Genomic DNA, 20,065 nt, shown 5'->3' with positions numbered 1-20,065 from the left:
GAAGAAACAGGATCTGTGGAAGGGGATGCATCTCAACATCCCTGCTAGTTTACACATGCATCATACTTCTGGCACCAGTGTAGCAAATAGTAGGGGATAACCTGGGTTGCTTGACGCAAACTCAATAAGGATAGCTTTCTCTTTTGGAGGAGTTTGTAACAGGCATACAAAGGCTTGACTTTTTCCAATAGTTCAATGACTAAACTGAGCTCAAAAGTGAGGGAAAAGGCATTTGAACAAAACATTGCATTCTGGGACATGTCCCCTGTTCAGGATGTTGAAGTCAAGGTGGCTGTAAACACCAAACGGAGACTAGAAAATGAAATATGCCTTAAATTATGTTCCTTATTCAATAAAATCCTTAAAGGGCAACTCCACCACTTTCCAACCTCATTTTCATTATCTTCAGCACAATACAAGCACAATACCATTGTCAACATTCACTATATATACAAAAGCATGTGGCCACCCCTTCAAATTAGTGGATTCGGCTATTTCATCCAAACGCGTTGCAGACAGGTGTATAAAATCAAGCACACAGCCATGCAATCTCCGTAGGGATATATTGGCAGTAGACTGGCCTTACTGAAGAGCTCAGTGACTTTCAACGTGTCACCGTCATAGGATGCCATCTTTCCAACAAGTCAATTCGTCAAATTTCTGCCCTTCTACAGCTGCCCAGGCAACTACAACACGGAACCCAAACCGGCTGTGCGCGTGCGCCATCGTGCATCAATTTATTTTGTCCCCCCACACCAAACGTGATCATGACACGCAGGTTAAAATATCTAAACAAACTCTGAACCAATTACATTAATTTGGGGACAGGTCGAAAAGCATTAAACATTTATGGCAATTTAGCTAGCTAGCTTGCACTTGCTAGCTAATTTGTCCTATTTAGCTAGCTTGAGGTTGCTAGCTAATTTGTCCTGGGAAATAAACATTGAGTTGTTATTTTACCTGAAATGCACAAGGTCCTCTACTCCGACAATTAATCCACACATAAAACAGTCAACCGAATCGTTTCTAGTCATCTCTCCTCCTTCCAGGCTTTTTCTTCTCTGGACTTTATATTGCGGTTGGCAACTTTCATAAATTAGGTGCATTACTGCCATGTTTGTCCTTGTTGATCTTTCAGTCACCCAAGTGGGTATAACCAATGAGGAGATGGCACGTGGGTACCTGCTTCTAAACCAATGAGGAGATGGGAGAGGCAGGACTTGCAGAGCGATCTGCATCACAAATAGAACTGACTTCTATTTTATCCCTTGGCAACGCAGATGCTTGTTAGCGCGCGCGAGCAGTGTGGGTGCAATAATTGAATAATATAGATTTCTAAATGTACACTGCTCAAAAAAATAAAGGGAACACTTAAACAACACAATGTAACTCCAAGTCAATCACACTTCTGTGAAATCAAACTGTCCACTTAGGAAGCAACACTGATTGACAATAAATGTCAAATGCTGTTGTGCAAATGGAATAGACAACAGGTGGAAATTATAGGCAATTAGCAAGACACCCCCAATAAAGGAGTGGTTCTGCAGGTGGGGACGACAGACCACTTCTCAGTTCTTATGCTTCCTGGCTGATGTTTTGGTCACTTTTGAATGCTGGCGGTGCTTTCACTCTAGTGGTAGCATGAGACGGAGTCTACAACCCACACAAGTGGCTCAGGTAGTGCAGCTCATCCAGGATGGCACATCAATGCGAGCTGTGGCAAGAAGGTTTGCTGTGTCTGTCAGCGTAGTGTCCAGAGCATGGAGGCGCTAACAGGAGACAGGCCAGTACATCAGGAGACGTGGAGGAGGTCGTAGGAGGGCAACAACCCAGCAGCATGACCGCTACCTCTGCTTTGTGCAAGGAGGAGCAGGAGGAGCACTGGCAGAGCCCTGCAAAATGACCTGCAGCAGGCCACAAATGTGCATGTGTCTGCTCAAACGGTCAGAAACAGACTCCATGAGGGTGGTATGAGGGCCCGACGTCCACAGGTGGGGGTTGTGCTTACAGCCCAACACCGTGCAGGACGTTTGGCATTTGCCAGAGAACACCAAGATTGGCAAATTTGCCACTGGCGCCCTGTGCTCTTCACAGATGAAAGCAGGTTCACACTGAGCACGTGACAGACGTGACAGAGTCTGGAGACGCCGTGGAGAACATTCTGCTGCCTGCAACATCCTCCAGCATGACCGGTTTGGCGGTGGGTCAGTCATGGTGTGGGGTGGCATTTCTTTGGGGGGCCGCACAGCCCTCCATGTGCTCGCCAGGGGTAGCCTGACTGCCATTAGGTACCGAGATGAGATCCTCAGACCCCTTGTGAGACCATATGCTGGTGCGGTTGGCCCTGGGTTCCTCCTAATGCAAGACAATGCTAGACCTCATGTGGCTGGAGTGTGTCAGCAGTTCCTGCAAGAGATAGGCATTGATGCTATGGACTGACCCGCCCGTTCCCCAGACCTGAATCCAATTGAGCACATCTGGGACATCATGTTTCGCTCCATCCACCAAAGCCACGTTGCACCACAGACTGTCCAGGAGTTGGCGGATGCTTTAGTCCAGGTCTGGGAGGAGATCCCTCAGGAGACCATCCGCCACCTCATCAGGAGCATGCCCAGGCATTGTAGGGAGGTCATACAGGCACGTGGAGGCCACACACACTACTGAGCCTCATTTTGACTTGTTTTAAGGACATTACATCAAAGTTGGATCAGCCTGTAGTGTGGTTTTACACTTTAATTTTGAGTGTGACTCCAAATCCAGACCTCCATGGGTTGATAAATTGGATTTCCATTGATTATTTTTGTGTGATTTTGTTGTCAGCACATTCAACTATGTAAAGAAAAAAGTATTTAATAAGATAATTTCTTTAATTCAGATCTAGGATGTGTTGTTTAAGTGTTCCCTTTATTTTTTTGAGCAGTATATATTCGACTTAGCTTTGCTCAATGTATCACGACTCAGGATATGACCCAGATGCAGACACAGGAGGTGGATGGTTCGGTTCTCTTCTTTTTTTGCTGAGTTTATATTCTGCTTTGAAAGAGGTCTCAAAGAATTATAGTGGAATTAAAGGGTATTTGTGTCTGTCTCAGTCACCAGGCTCAACCCATTTGGACACTTATGGGAGATTCTGGAGTGGTGCCTGAGCAGGGTTTTCCATCAAAACACCAAAGGATGGAATTCCTCCCCAAAGAATGGTGTTGAATTCCTGCAAAAGAGTTCGAGACACTTGTTCAATCCATGCCAAGGCGCATTAAAGCTGTTATGGCATTTTGTGGTGTCCCAATGCCCTATTAATACACTTTATGTTGGTGTTTCCTTTATTTTGGCAGTTAGCCTACCTGTACTTTACCTTATATTAAAGGACCCACCAGAGGGCAATGCTGCCCTCATTTCGAAGTAATTTCTGCCTAATAGCAGAATGCTTGTTTGGGTTCCACCTCCGAAAAATGCTTCCGACTACTTATAGGCCTATATATTCACGAATTGTGGGTGGGAAGGAACGTGGTGACTAGTGATTTCCATGTGGAGTGGACAAACATCAACAAATAGGTAGCTGACAGCTGTCAGTGTAGCTAGCTAGCATGCTAACCTTAGCTAGCTAATGTTATCTGATGTTGCTGTTTTTTTTTACTACACCATATTCAAAAGATTAGGCTATTCTGGAGCTGGATTCGTCATAAGCATTTAGGGAAAAGCATGGCCACAGATGGAAACCAGTATCTTTGACTTCACGTTCTATTGTTATCTCTGAAGATTGGGCATCTTCAAAAAGAGACGTGTTTTTCTCCATTGTAATGGACACAGTGCAACCTTTGGTAGGTAGTCATTGAGCAAAGCCAAGTAATAAATAGTAATTGAATAAAACCAAGTCATATATACAGTCATTGTGTCACACCCTGAAGTGTTTCAGTTGTCTTGTGCTTGTCTTCACCCCCCACCAGGTGTCTCCTATTTTTCCCATTATCCCCTGTGTATTTATACCTGCGTTTTCTGTTTGTCTGTTGCCAGTTCATCTTGTTTTGTGAGGTCTTACCAGCATGTTTCCCATTTTTTCTAGTCTTCCCGGTTAAGACCTTTCTACCTTCCCTGACCCTGCCTTGGACTATGAACCTATGCCTGTCCTCGACCTGCACCTTTGGCTGCCCCTTGGTTATAATAAATATTCTGAGAACCAAACCATCCACCTCCTGTATCTGCTTCTGGGTCATGTCCTGAGTTGTGATACATTGAGCAAAGCCAAGTCAGCCCATGGACTGGAGTTTTTTTAATAAAAAACAATGAGTGACCTAAGCGACTTTAAGCGTGGTATGACCATAGGTGCCAGGCGCGCCTGTTACGGTATCTCAGAAACAGCTGGCCTCCGGGGCTTTTCACGCATGACAGTGTGTAGGGTGTACCTAGAATAAACAGTTCTACAAACAAAAAACATCCAGTCAGCGGCAGTCCTGTGGGCGAAAACAGCTCGTGATGAGAGAGGTCGAAGGAGAATAACAAGAATCGTGCAAGCTAACATGCAGGCCACAAACTGGCAAATAAAGGTGCAGTACAACAGTGGTGTGCATCTAATGCAAAACTCGTCGGTCACTTGTCACGGATGGGTTATTGCAGCAGACGACCACACCAGGTTCCACTCTTATCAGCTGAAAACAAGAAGAAGCGGCTCCAGTGGGCACAGGATCACCAACACTGGACAATTGAGGAGTGGAAAAGCATTGCCTGGTCCGATGAATCCTGGTTCCTGTTGCGTCATGCTGATGGCAGAGTCAGGATTTGACGTAAGCAGCGTGAGTCCATGGCCCCAACCTGCCTGGTGTTAATGGTACAGGCTGGTGGAGGTGGTATAATGGCATGGGGAATGTTCTCCTGGCACACGTTAGGTCCAATGACACCGATGACTCGGGTGGGGAAGTCTATGTTTTTTTGTTTCTTTGTTTTTGGGCCAGTGTGGTTCCCAATCAGAGGCAGCTGTCTATCGTCTCTGATTGGGAATCATACTTAGGCAGCCTGTTTTCCACCTGTGTTTGTGGGAGGTTATTTTCTGTTTAGCATCTATGCCTGACGGAACTGTTCGCTTTCGTTTTGTTGCTTTTGTTTATTCTTGTTTGAGTGTTTCTTGAAATAAATTATCATGAACACTTACCACGCTGCGCTTTGGTCCACTTCTCCATTGAACGACGAGCGTTACAATCTGAGACAACTATCAGACATACTGTAAAAACGTACAGACATACACACTATTAAAAAAAACCATTCATTTCAATTACAGAAACATACAAGCGTCATACTTAGATAAAAAGTCAATAAAATGTACCACAGCATCAAGTCCTGATGACATTCACATTCCTCAGTAACATGTGAGTCAACCAAACTTTTATTCTCCTCCAAGGAAACAAGATCCAGGAGTTTAAAGCTGATCTGGAGAGAATTCCAGGACCACGGAGCTGAGAAGCTAATATACTTTTTGCCATGATCCGTTCTGATTTTAGGAACCGTTGAAAGGAAGTAGGACAGAGACCATAACTGGTATTTATTTCCTGTCCTCATTAAAGATGAAAAGCGATAAAGTGTTTTCACAAAGTGGCCTTATAGATCATAGTATTCCAATGTTAAAGCCTACGTAGAGTCAACGAAGACCAGCGAACAGCGCTATAGAGATCACAGTGGTGTGTCTGATGCTTTTTGGTGGTAATAAAACTAAGTTTGAACACCATAGATTATCAAGCTGATTTAAGTTAACTGTAACTAGGCCACTCAGGAACATTCAACAATTTCTGAAGTTTTACTTCAGTGCCTTATTGCAAACAGGATGCATGTCTTGGAATATTTTTTATTCTGTACAGGCTTCCTTCTTTTTACTCTGTCATTTAGGTTAGTATTGTGGCGTAACTACAATGTTGTTGATCCATCCTCAGTTTTCTCCTATCACCGCCATTAAACTCTAACTGTTTTAGTCAACATTGGCCTCTTGGTTTCCTTCGTCTCCAGCAACTGAGTTAGGAAGGACGCCTGTATCTTTGTATTGACTGGGTGTATTGATAAGCCATCCAAAGCGTAATTCAAACTTCATCATGCTCAAAGGGATAATGAATGTCTCTTTTTTTGTTATTTTCTAATAGGTGCCCTTTGTGAGGCATTGGAAAACCTCCCTGGTCTTTGTGGTTGAATATGTGTTTGAAATTCACTGCTCAACTGAGGGACCATACAGATAATTGTATGTGTGGGGTACAGAGATGAGGGTAATCATTCAAAATCATGTTAAACGCTATTATTGCACACAGAGTCCATGCAAGTTATTATGTGACTTGTTAATTAAGCACATTTTTACTCCTGAACTTATTTAGGCTTGCCATAACAAAAGGGTTGAATACGTATTGACTCAAGACATTTCAGCTTTCAGCTTTTTTCCTCGTACCAAACAATGCAAATCTGCCCAAGATATTCCAGATCATCGCTGAAGGGGTCGCCAACGAGTTGGTCAAGAGTGAGGACGCGTGCAGCAAGAGATTGGCAAATGTCATCCGCCAAGTACAGGTCAGTGATTGCTCTACTTGCCGAAGTTACATTTTGTTCAATCTAGAAACTTCTGCTGTTGATCGATCAAATTGAGCAAAGCAATGAGGAATACTGAATCTTGGCTTGAACCAAACACGTTAATTTGAAACACCTTGTCAGTGTCCCACATTGAAATGTCCTAGGTCTAGTAGTCAGTCAGCAGTTTCTTCATCTCTAAAAGCTTCTTGTGTTCCTCTACCCCCCCCCCCCCCCCCCCCCCAGGGATCTGGAGGACTGTGGACACAGTGTGTAACGATGCTGAATGAGACTCAACAGAAGGCCATCCAGGACCTCCTCAACACCGCTTGAGAAGCCTTATCCCCTTCCTTTGTTTGTTGGAAAGCAACGATACCATGTTTGAAACATCTAGCTCCTGGATCTCCTCCTTCCTAATTCACCACCTCCCTCCCTACCTCCTTTTCCAGCTCTGATCTGTAGTGTGTGTGTGGACTTCACTGCAGCCTCCTGCCACACCCCTCCCTATCCCCTCAGTCAGTCTCCCCTGCACTCAACTAACTGTAGGGACCAGGTTGGTTTGACCCCTCCCCTTTAAGTCACTAATGTGTTTACGCCCACTGGAGCGGTCTATACCCTCTTTTCCTGAATCCTGACGGTTGGAGCATTGTTGGCCTCACCTGCACAAAGGGAAAACAAATTAACACAAGTATTAATCCAGTTTCTTCTACATCCTGTTAAACTACTAAGAAATATCTGGTTTTATGATGAAATTAGACTTTTAAACCTTTCCATAACAAAATTGACTGGTGTAGTTTTGCTCATGTGAAAATGTCATGTTTACCCAGGTTTTAGAAACTCCTAGAAGTGTCAGACTTGGTAGGACCCAGATGCTGTATGAGGAGGAGTCTTGACTGGGGAATAGAAGAGGTGGGAGTGTGTACATGTCATGGGGTGACCACTTCCTGCCTCTATGAATTCACGGTTATTCTTTTTGTCTAAGCTGACATGGAATTGTTTTAAGATAGGCCTTAAATCCATGGAATGACCATTTCATGCTCTAGTCTCTGTTTGGCGTTTACAGCCATCTTTACTTCAACAGGCCGACCAGAGGACACATCCCAGAATGCAATGTTGCCCTCTGAATATGATCAAAGCCCTTTCCCTCACTTTTGAGCTCAGCTCAGTCATTGAGCTACTGAAAAAATAGTGAAGCCTTTCAATGTCTGTTACAAATTCCTCCAAAATACATAGCTATCCCTATTATTTTTGTGGCTATCAAGTTTTCCTTGATTCAGGCAACCCGGGTTCCGCCAGTGTTCACTACACTGGTGTCAGAAGTGGGATGCATGTACTAACAATTTAGTTATTTGAAGTCTAAGCTGTTGTGGGGGGTTGACATATGAAATGGTTTTAATTGGGTCATACCATGGATCATTTAGCTATTTGATTTAGAATTTTTGTTATCCCCCCTAAAAATTCTAAAATATTGAATTTGACCAAGTAATATAGCCCATAGAAACACATTGCATAAAACATTCATAAATGGCAAAAAAAGACAGACCAAAAACGTATAAGGAATAAGGTTCTGAAGTGTCTGTCCTATATCTAGGAGATATAAGAAAGCTCAGGAAATATATAGGCAATGCTGTATATATTGTTCACATCCTTTTTTGGGTAGGCACAAAACTACCTCCATACTTTCATTCATTTTTTAGACTTCAGATGAGTCCCCTGACACTTGTGGAGTTCATAGAGAAAATGTTCGTGAGAATCTCCCCTTTCCACAGTGGGGTCACATTAGTTTGTAGCTCAAAATGTTCGGATGCTACAGCCATTTTCGTGATTTCTAATTGTCTGACAAACACCGTTCTAGCTCTGCCAACTTTCACCGCAGAAGCGAGACATCGGCGCATGTGGTGGATTGAGACGCAAAAAATGCAACAAAAAAATAACATATCTCTAGTTTAAACGGAATTGATTTTGATTATGATTTTTTTTTTCAAATGTTACTTATATTGACACACCGGTGTTTAAACCTAAATTACAGGACAATAACATCAATCATGATCTGTGGTTGAAAATATGCCGCGTTCAAAACAACTGGGAACTCGAAAAATTACGAGGTCAAATCATGATGTCAGTGATCTTCAAATCGGAAAGTCGGAGCTCTAGAAAGAAAACCGATTTCCCGAATTGGAAGAGTTAAATGACCGTTCAAACCGAGTTTTCCCAGTCGGAGCTCTTTTTCGGAGTACCAGTTGTCTTGAAAGAACTGAAGTCTGAGATTTGCGAGTTCCGAGCTCCCAGTTGTTTTAACGCCGCATTAATTCTACAGTTCAGCCTGACGACATTCTACCGCGAGTGCTAGGAGTGCAGAAAACCAGTGTCACTATCAAATCAAATCAAATTGTATTTGTCACATGCGCCGAATACAAGGAAACGCTTACTTACGACCCCTTAACCAACAATGCAGTTCAAGAAATAGAGTTTAGAAAATATTAACAAAATAAAAGAAAGTAAAAAATACAATAAAAAGCAACACAATAAAATAATAATAACGAGGCTATATACAAGGGGTACCGAGTCAATGTGCAGACAGATTTTTAAGCAATTGAGGCAAGCAAACAAATTGAAATCGTGCTTGGTCTAACTACTGTTATGCACCTTATTAAAGTGGCAATCTGCTATTGGTACATACATTTTTGGACTTTTGAATTAATGATATATACAGCCATTGATTCTTAAGGACTATAAATTATAATTGCACTATGAGATTACTTCAACTGTCAACCCCATCAGAACCCAAAATATAAACTTGTTTTATTGCATTGTTTTTAAATGTGTAATTGTAAACAAACACTGTATAGCCTCAAACCATGGCTAAAATGATCATTTTGATATCATGGATGGTGGAGCATCCATAGCTCTGTCTATAAATGTGTGGTTACATTTCTTCAGCCCATCCCTCAGCTGTTTACCAAATCAGTGGTGCCCACTTTGTTGTTTGAACTATAGATTGCCTAGATGGTTGCGTTCATACAGGCAGCCCAATTCTGATGTTTTTTTCAGATCAGCTCTGAAAAAGTTCTGTTGTGAAAATATCTGATGTGATTGGTCAAAAGACCAATTAGTGGAAGAAAAATCAGAATGCAGCTGCCTGTGTAAACTCAGCATTTGTGACTTTCTGAAAAAATTGCCCCCTCCCCTTATTATCTCATGCTGTTTAGTCTTACTTTCTCTTTGCTATTAGAACAGATCACTTCAAAACACAACTGCAATACAGTTAACAGAAAATAATCCCATAGCTGCAGGGTAAGTCTACTTTTGTGATCATTTAATATTCTATGTCTACAACAGGAATAAAACAGTACACATGGTTAAGTGGAAACTGGTAGTGCAGAATTTAATGGAATGTTTTTTAGATTACAGTAATTCTATGAATGTAGAATAGAACAGAGGCAGTAAGTACATTTACAATAACACATTGCTTTCACTTTCTAATTCCAAGAAATCATGTGGTTCAGTGGAAGGACTGAGGTGGTTAAGTACTCTAGAGCTGGATATTGTGAAAGATTAGAGCAAAATAGTTACTGTTTAGAATGTGGAATTGCCTCACACTGCTGTACACAGTTTGTACTGTAGAGAAAGATATTTTATGTTCATGGTTTGCACACTGGTTGTAATTTTCCTGTCCTGAATTTATCTATCTAGACTAATAAACCCCTTTGTCTGTTCATTCACTTTCTATAGATCCATATTGGAGCGCAGAGGTCATTTTCAACAGGGCTCTTTCGTGTAATTTCAGATTTTCATAAAGTGTGCACTATAAAGTAAATTGTTAAACCTACAATACTCAAATCTGTCTGAACTATGGAGCAAATATCCATCGTGCCAAAATAATGTATACTTTAATCAATGACCTTTTTGACCTTCCTCTTTCTTGTCTGTTTAAAATCAGTGGCACCCGAGATTAAATACTACACAGTTGAGACTGGCAATACTTTGGATTCTCATATTCAGTTTATGAGTCAACTCAACAAGACCACAAGATGTTTTACGGAAGTCGAGTCGCCAGTGGAGAGTGATGTCATCCTGGCTTTCTGTCCCATCGTCTCCCGCGCCGGGACTGATATTGAAGCAGCACTGCAACAGATTCCAAGTACAGTAACTCATCCCAAATATGACTTCCCAAGCAATGTTATTTCCTTCCATACCAGATACAGTGGGGGGAAAAAGTATTTGATCCCCTGCTGATTTTGTACGTTTGCCCACTTACAAAGAAATGATCAGTCTATAATTTTAATGGTAGGTTTATTTGAACAGTGAGAGACAGAATAACAACAAAACAATCCAGAAAAACACATGTCAAAAATGTTATAAAATGATTAGCATTTTAATGAGGGAAATAAGTATTTGACCCCTCTGCAAAACATGACTTAGTACTTGGTGGCAAAACCCTTGTTGGCAATCACAGAGGTCAGATGTTTCTTGTAGCAGGTCACCAGGTTTGCACACATCTCAGGAGGGATTTTGTCCCACTCCTCTTTGCAGATCTTCTCCAAGTCATTAAGGTTTCGAGGCTGACGTTTGACAACTCAAACCTTCCGCTCCCTCCACAGATTTTCTATGGGATTAAGGTCTGGAGACTGGCTAGGCCACTCCAGGACCTTAATGTGCTTCTTCTTGAGCCACTCCTTTGTTGCCTTGGCCGTGTGTTTTGGGTCATTGTCATGCTGGAATAACCATCCACGACCCATTTTCAATGCCCTGGCTGAGGGAAGGAGGTTCTCACCCAAGATTTGACGGTACATGGCCCCGTCAAATGGTGCAGGGAAGTTGTCCTGTCCCCTTAGCAGAAAAACACCCCCAAAGCATAATGTTTCCACCTCCATGTTTGACGGTGGAGATGGTGTTCTTGGCGAGTTGAGTTGATGCCAAAGAGCTCCATTTTGGTCTCATCTGACCACAACACTTTCACCAGTTGTCCTCTGAATCATTCAGATGTTCATTAACAAACTTCAGGCGGGCATGTACACTGCAAAAAAAAATAAAGGGAACACTTAAACAACACAATGTAACTGCAAGTCAATCACACTTCTGTGAAATAAACTGTCCACTTAGGAAGCAACAGATTGATAATACATTTTACATGCTGTTGTGCAAATGGAATAGACAACAGGTGGAAATTATAGGCAATTAGCAAGACACCCCCAATAAAGGAGTGGTTCTGCAGATGGTGACCACAGGCCAGTTCTCAGTTCCTATGCTTCCTGGCTGATGTGCTTACAGCCCAACACCGTGCAGGACGTTTGTCATTTGTCAGAGAACACCAAGATTGGCAAATTCGCCACTGGCACCCTGTGCTCTTCACAGATGAAAGCAGGTTCACACTGAGCACGTGACAGACGTGACAGAGTCGGGAGACGCCGTGGAGAACGTTTTGCTGCCTGCAACATCCTCCAGAATGACCGGTTTGGCGGTGGGTCAGTCATGGTGTGGGGTGGCATTTCTTTGGGGGGCCGCACAGCCCTCCATGTGCTCAGCAGAGGTAGCCTGACTGCCATTAGGTACCGAGATGAGATCCTCAGACCCCTTGTGAGACCATATGCTGGTGCGGTTGGCCCTGGGTTGGCCCCGTTCCCCAGACCTGAATCCAATTGAGCACATCTGGGACATCATGTCTCGCTCCATCCACCAACGCCACGTTGCACCACAGACTGTCCAGGAGTTGGCGGATGCTTTAGTCCAGGTCTGGGAGGAGATCCCTCAGGAGACCATCTGCCACCTCATCAGGAGCATGCCCAGGCGTTGTAGGGAGGTCATACAGGCACGTGGAGGCCACACACACTACTGAGCCTCATTTTGACTTGTTTTAAGGACATTACATCAAAGTTGGATCAGCCTGTAGTGTGGTTTTCCACTTTAATTTTGAGTGTGACTACAAATCCAGACCTCCATGGGTTGATAAATTGGATTTCCATTGATTATTTTTGTGTGATTTTGTTGTCAGCACATTCAACTATGTAAAGAAAAAAGAATTTAATAAGATTATTTCATTCATTCAGATCTAGGATGTGTTATTTTAGTGTTCCCTTTATTTTTTTGAGCAGTGTATATGTATTCTTGAGCAGGGGGACCTTGCGGGCGCTGCAGGATTTCAGTTCTTCACGGCGTAGTGTGTTACCAATTGTTTTCTTGGTGACTATGGTCCCAGCTGCCTTGAGATTTTGACAAGATCCTCCCGTGTAGTTCTGGGCTGATTCCTCACCGTTCTCATGATCATTGCAACCCCTCGAGGTGAGATCTTGCATGGAGCCCCAGGCTGAGGGATATTGACAGTTCTTTTGTGTTTCTTCCATTTGCGAATAATCGCACCAAATGTTGTCACCTTCTCACCAAGCTGCTTGGCGATGGTCTTGTAGCCCATTCCAGCCTTGTGTAGGTCTACAATCTTGTCCCTGACATCCTTAGAGAGCTCTTTGGTCTTGGCCATGGTGGAGAGTTTGGAATCTGATTGATTGATTGCTTCTGTGGACAGGTGTCTTTTTTACAGGTAACAAGCTGCGGTTAGGAGCATTCCCTTGTCATAAATGTTGCCGTGTTGAATTTACCAAACCGCAGCAGGAATACTCATCTTTTTAATATTTTAGAGCAAAGTATACACAGAAAACAAAACCACGAACGACTCCAGACAGGCTGACAGGCTACTTACAAAATCATAGCAGTGTTAACACAACCATCCACAAACCCAAGTGACAAACATACTCCTAAATATATGACTCCCAATCAGGAACAACGATAACCAGCTGTCCCTGATCGGGAGCCACACAGACCAACATAGAAACATAACACCCAGAACAAACATATACAGACATCTTCTGCCACTTCCTGACCAAAATACTACACAACTACACCCTCTGCTGGTCAGGACGTGACATCCCTTTAAGAGTGTGCTCCTATTCTCAGCTCGTTACCTGTATAAAAGACACATGGGAGCCAGAAATCTTTCTGATTGAGAGGGGGGGTCAAATACTTATTTCCCTCATTAAAATGCAAATCAATACATAACATTTTTGACATGCGTTTTTCTGGATATTTTTGTTGTTATTCTGTCTCTCACTGTTCAAATAAACCTACCATTAAAATTATAGACTGATCCTTTCTTTATCAGTGGGCAAATGTACATAATCAGCAGGGGATCAAATACTTTTTTCCCCCACTGTATTCTCTTTCCACACCAGATTTACTCAATGTGCCAACAGCATAAATTACATTACTAAATATTTTATTTGAGAGGATTATTGGTTTATTTTGACATATTCCCTCATTCTCTTGACAGTTGGTAAAGATGTAATTCTGGTAGTGCTGCATCACATCTTCAACCCAGACTCCACTGTACCTGACAGCTGCAGACTAGTGACCAGAAGTGATGTAATACTCACAGTGGACTGTCTGTTCCATGAGAGCCAGGGAGGACTACTGGACTGTCCTCGCAATGATGCAGCAGTCAGCGCGATTCTGAGGAGGCTGATTAAACAACCTAAGGTAGCTAACCCTAATTCAAGGTTCAGGGAGGACCACTCTCCCCATTCTCCCTGCAACAGCCTGTGCTGTATGGTTACAACCATGTTCAATAACTGTCAATGACTAACTTTAAATAGCACAAAAGGTTAACCTTTTCCCTTAATCTTAACCACACTGCTAACCTTATCCCTAACTTTTAAATTAAGACCAAAAAGCTCATTTTAGTTTACATTTTACGATATAGTTAATTTTGACTTTGTGGCTGTCGTAACTAGTGGAAACCCTTGATTATCTCATGCTGTTTAGTTTCACTTTGTCTTAGTTTAGCCATTGGTAAATGGAAAGGGGTCAGTTGTACAACTGAATGCATTCAACTGAAATGTGTCTTGCACATTTAACCCAACCCCTCTGAAACAGAGAGGTGCAGGGGGCCCAACGCTCCTAACCTCCAGGCCACCTGCCGCCCCCCGGAACAGATCACATCAAACCACAACTGCAATACAGTTGGCAGAAAATAATCCCATAACTGCAGGGTAAGTCTACTTTCCTCATTTCCTTTCATTGACAGTTCATGTTCAATATGAACACCATAACTATCATTTACAGTTGGGTGGGTGTCATGAAAGTATTTCTGATCATTGAATATTCTATGTTTACAACAGGAATTAAACAGTGCACATGGTTAAGTGGAAACTGGTAGTGCAGAATTTAATGGAATGTTTTTTAGATGAGTAATTCTATGAATGTAGAATAGAACAGAAGCAGTAAGTACACTTATAACAACACATTGCTTTCAACCTGACAGCAGCAGACTAGTGACCAGAAGTGATGTAATACTCACAGTGGACTGTCTGTCCCATGAGAACCAGAGAGGACTAGTGGAGTGTCCTCACAATGATGCAGCAGCCAGCGCGATTAGGAAGAAGCTTGGCATAGATCTTATGGTATGATGTCAATTAATCATCATGTTGAATACAGTTTTTCTGTATTTGATGTACTCATTTTTCCTCTCCTTTATTTTACAGACCAGAAGTCATGGCTTTCTATCTAGGATTATAAACATTGTCATGGTATGTCAAATCATTGCAAATTATAAAAGTAACTATACATCATTAACTACTATAATGAACAAAAATAAACGCAACATGCAACAATTTCAAAGATTTTACTGAGTTATAGTTCATATAAGGAAATCAGTCAATTGAAATATATTAATTAATGGGGCTGTTAAACAACAGTCAGTACAACTGTGGATCTCACACCAATCATTCTCTTTCCAGGCGGCAGCGACTTCAGTCTACGACTACTTTTTCAATCACAGTAGGTTCTATTGTGTGGTCATTCATCTGTTCAATTTGATACAGTAATCATCACAGGTCAAATCAGCACTAACGTCTTGTGTTTTATGTTTCCTAATCTTTTCAAGATCCACGTCCTTCTTAAAGACCTTGTTCTGGCAGTCTGAGATTGTGAGCTATATAATGGTTTGTCAAATATTATACATCATAAACTAAAGATGTAGGATCTTAATTTGATCACTCTTTTGTTGCTGAAATGCAAACTGGTAGTGTATTTGCATTTTAAAAAGGCTTCTAAAGTTTGTAATTTCCACTATGAAATTTCAGGCCTTTCTAATCGACCTGGCCCTGGTACCCTGGAAGGATATTGACCTCATCCCTTCAGTAGAGGATGCCTGGTTATTTTTTTAAATGCCTTCCTCACCATCTTAAATAAGCATGCCCCATTCAAGAAATGTAGAACCAGGAACAGATATAGCCCTTGGTTCTCTCCAGACCCGACTGCCCTTAACCAACACAAAAACATCCTGTAGCGTTCTGCATTAGCATCGAACAGCCCTCGTGATATGCAACTTTTCAGGGATGTTAGAAACCAATATACACAGGCAGTTAGAAAAGCCAAGGCTAGCTTTTTCAAGCAGAAATTTGCTTCCTGCAACACAAACTCCAAAAAGTTCTGGGACACTGTAAAGTCCATGTAGAATAAGAGCACCTCCTCCCAGCTGCCCACTGCACTGAGGATAGGAAACTCTGTCACCACCGATAAATCCACTATAATTGAGAATTTCAATAAGCATTTTTCTACGGCTGGCCATGCTTTCCACCTGGCTAACCCTACCCCGGTCAACAGCACTGCACCCCCCCACAGCAACTCGCCCAAGCCTTCCCCATTTCTCCTTCTCCCAAATCCAGTCAGCTGATGTTCTGAAAGAGCTGCAAAATCTGGACCCCTACAAATCAGCCGGGCTAGACAATCTGGACCCTTTCTTTGTAAAATTATCTGCCGAAATTGTTGCAACCACTATTACTAGCCTGTTCAACCTCTCGTGTCGTCTGAGATTCCCAAAGATTGGAAAGCAGCTGCGGTCATCCCCCTCTTCAAAGGGGGGGACACTCTTGACCCAAAATGCTACAGACCTATATCTACCCTACCCTGCCTCTCAAAAGTCTTTGAAAGCCAAGTCAACAAATAGATTACCGATCATTTCGAATCCCACCGCACCTTCTCCGCTATGCAATCTGGTTTCAGAGCTGGTCATGGGTGCACCTCAGCCACGCTCAAGGTCCTAAACGATATCTTAACCACCATCGATAAGAAACAATACTGTGCAGCCGTATTCATTGACCTGGCCAAGGCTTTCGACTCTGTCAATCACCACATCCTCATCGGCAGACTCAATAGCCTTGGTTTCTCAAATGATTGCCTCGCCTGGTTCACCAACTACTTCTCTGATAGAGTTCAGTGTGTCAAATCGGAGGGCCTGTTGTCCGGGCCTCTGGTAGTCTATGGGGGTGCCACAGGGTTCAATTCTTGGGCCGACTCTTTTCTCTGTATACATCAATGATTTCGCTCTTGCTGCTGGTGAGTCTCTGATCCACCTCTACGCAGACTACACCATTCATTATACTTCTGGCCCTTCTTTGGACACTGTGTTAACCACCCTCCAGACGAGCTTCAATGCCATACAACTCTCCTTCCGTGGCCTCCAACTGCTCTTAAATACAAGTAAAACTAAATGCATGCTCTTCAACCGATCGCTGCCTGCACCTGCCCGCCCGTCCAGCATCACTACTCTGGACAGTTCTGACTTAGAATATGTGGACAACTCCAAATACCTAGGTGTCTGGTTAGACTGTAAACTCTCCTTCCAGACTCACATCAAACATCTCCAATCCAAAGTTAAATCTGGAATTGGCTTCCTATTTCTGTCACGGTTGTCGTAGGATGAAGCGGACCAAAGTGCAGCGTGATTGTCGTTCCACATATTTTATTGAACTGTGAAACTATGCGATACATACAAAATAAACTGAACGAACAAAACAACAAACCGTGACGCAGCGTTACAAAATACACCTACTCAAAATCAATCTCCCACAAACCCAGGTGGAAAAAACACCTACTTAAGTATGATTTCCAATTAGAGACAACGATGACCAGCTGCCTCTAATTGGAGATCATCCCATACAAAGCCAAACATAGAAATACAAAACTAGAACATGACAACATAGAAAAACTAAACTAGAAAAACCCCTGTCACGCCCTGACCTACTCTACCATAGAAAATAACAGCTTTCTATGGTCAGGACGTGACAATTTCGCAATAAAGCATCTTTCACTCATACTGCCAAACATACCCTCATAAAACTGACCATCCTACCGATCCTCGACTTCGGCGATGTCATATACAAAATAGCCTCCAATACCCTACTCAATAAATTGGATGCAGTCTATCACAGTGCCATCTGTTTTGTCACCAAAGCCCCATATACTACCCACCACTGCGACCTGTACGCTCTCGTTGGCTGGCCCTCGCTTCATACTCGTTGCTAAACCCACTGGTTCCAGGTCATCTACAAGACCCTGCTAGGTAAAGTTCCCCCTTATCTCAGCTCGCTGGTCACCATAGCAGCACCCACCTGTAGCACGCGCTCCAGCAGGTATATCTCTCTGGTCATCCCCAAAGCCAATTCCTCTTCAGCCGCCTCTCCTTCCAGTTCTCTGCTGCCAATGACTGGAATGAACTACAAAAATATCTAAAACTGGAAACACTTATCTCCCTCACTAGCTTTAAGCATCAGCTGTCAGAGCAGCTCACAGATTACTGCACCTGTAAATAGCCCATCTATAATTTAGCCCAAACAACTACCTCTTCCCCTACTGTATTTATTTATTTATTTTGCTCCTTTGCACCCCATTATTTCTATTTCTACTTTGCACTATCTTCCACTGCAAATCTACCATTCCAGTGTTTTACTTGCTATATTGTATTTACTTTCGCCACCATGGCCTTTTTTGCCTTTACCTCCCTTATCTCACCTCATTTGCTCACTTTGTATATAGACTTATTTTTCTACTGTATTATTGACTGTATGTTTGTTTTACTCCATGTGTATCTCTGTGTTGTTGTATGTGTCAAACTGCTTCGCTTTATCTTGGTCAGGTCGCAATTGTAAATGAGAACTTGTTCTCAACTTGCCTACCTGGTTAAATAAAGGTGAAATAAATAAATAAAATGTGCCTTAACAAAAAATATCAACCCCTACAAAAATTTCCATTAACAATAATCCACATAACAATTCACATTTCCTGTTGCTGCAGGATTATTTTCCTGATGTAGTAAACTGGCTCAAATTAAGATTCTACATCTGTAAACACTAAGTATACCAAACATGAGGAACACCTTTCTATTATTGAGTTGCTACAGTATATAATTGTCACGCTCGTGTGGAGAGACGGACCAATGCACAGCGTGATTGGAGTTCCACATCTTCATTTTTAGAAAAACTTAAAATAAACCAAGAAACAAACAACGACCGTGCAGTACTGAGGTGCAACGTGCACTCACTCAAAAACAATATCCCACAAAGCAGGTGGGAAAAGGGAACCCTTAAGTATGATCCCCAATTAGAGACAACAAACATCAGCTGCCTCTAATTGGGAACCATACCAAGAGCACCAACATAGAAATATATAACCTAGAACACCCCCTAGTCATGCCCTGACCTACTGCACCATAGAGAACAAAGGGCTCTCTATGGTCAGGGCGTGACAATAATGGTATGTCAAATATTTGCCAAATGATAAAACTATACATCATCAATCATGTGCCTCTTCAGGGAGACACTTATAAAGAAAGATCAATAGAAGTGAAACGTATGGATGGTGTCAGTCATAATGGAGCTGTTAAACAAGAGTCAGTACTGCTGTGGATCTCACACAAGTCATTATTCTCTTTCCAGTGGGCAGTGTATTCAGTCTACAACTACCTCTGTACAAGGCTGTCATATGTGAAGCGGAGCTTCTGGGACAATAATTAGGTTTCAGTAGGTTCAAAGTAGGTTGTAGGTTGTCATTCATGTGGTCAATGTAATTAGAGTAACCATCACAGGTCAAATCTGGACCATTAACATTTTGTGTTTCATGTTTCCTAATCTTTTCAAGATCCATGTCCCTCTTCAAGACCTCGTTCCAGAAGTGATGAAAGCAGTTCCACTTTTGTACCAGCAATGAGACATGTTGATTGTTTTCATGGATTACATCTTTAATTTCATGGCCTACTTAAGAAAATGTCTTTACTTTTGATGCTAAGAGCACTTGCGGTTGTAATGTATAGAAATTGGGGCCGATATAAAAAATGTTAATAAAAATGAATGGAAAAAAATAAAGAACAAACCGTATCTGTGGAAGGGGATGCGTTTCAACATCACTGCTAGTTTACACATGCATCCTACTTCTGACACCAGTGTAGAAAATAGTGGGGGGTAACCCGGATTGCTTGACGCAAGAAAAACTTGCTAGCCACAAACTCAATACGGATAGCTTTCTCTTTTGGAGGAGTTTGTAACAGGCATACAAAGGCTTGACTTTTTGCAATAGTTCAATGACTGAGCTAAGCTGAAAAGTGAGGGAAAAGGCATTTGAACAAAACATTGCATTCCGGGATGTGTCCCCGGGTTGGGTTGTTGAAGTCAAGATGGCTGTAAACACCAAACGGAGACGAGAGCATGAA

General features: G+C 42.4%; 1 protein-coding gene across 7 annotated transcripts; it reads left to right on the top strand.

Annotated features, from left to right (window-relative positions):
* Window positions 1–9,738: 9,738 nt before the first annotated feature.
* Window positions 9,739–19,742, top strand: LOC106596969 (uncharacterized). 7 transcript variants are annotated; one of them, XM_045699233.2, is made up of 10 exons: window positions 9,739–9,825; window positions 10,264–10,343; window positions 10,472–10,672; window positions 13,853–14,058; window positions 14,455–14,570; window positions 14,846–14,981; window positions 15,063–15,107; window positions 15,318–15,357; window positions 15,464–15,521; window positions 19,498–19,742. In XM_045699233.2, coding segments are annotated over exons 2-9 (762 nt in total). In that variant the 5' UTR covers window positions 9,739–9,825; window positions 10,264–10,342; the 3' UTR covers window positions 15,481–15,521; window positions 19,498–19,742. The 7 variants fall into 7 exon arrangements, with proteins under 7 accessions (XP_045555189.1, XP_045555188.1, XP_045555187.1 ...); XM_045699232.2 differs by having other exon boundaries at window positions 14,843–14,981; window positions 15,464–15,506; XM_045699231.2 differs by having other exon boundaries at window positions 14,843–14,981.
* The last annotated feature ends 323 nt before the right edge of the window (window positions 19,743–20,065 follow it).

This window comes from Salmo salar, chromosome 17 (assembly GCF_965601325.2).
Source record: "Salmo salar chromosome 17, fSalSal1, whole genome shotgun sequence".
NCBI classification, from domain to species: Eukaryota; Metazoa; Chordata; class Actinopteri; order Salmoniformes; family Salmonidae; genus Salmo; species Salmo salar.
Note: the sequence above shows the minus strand (reverse complement) of the source record. Positions and strands in the feature narration are given on the sequence as shown.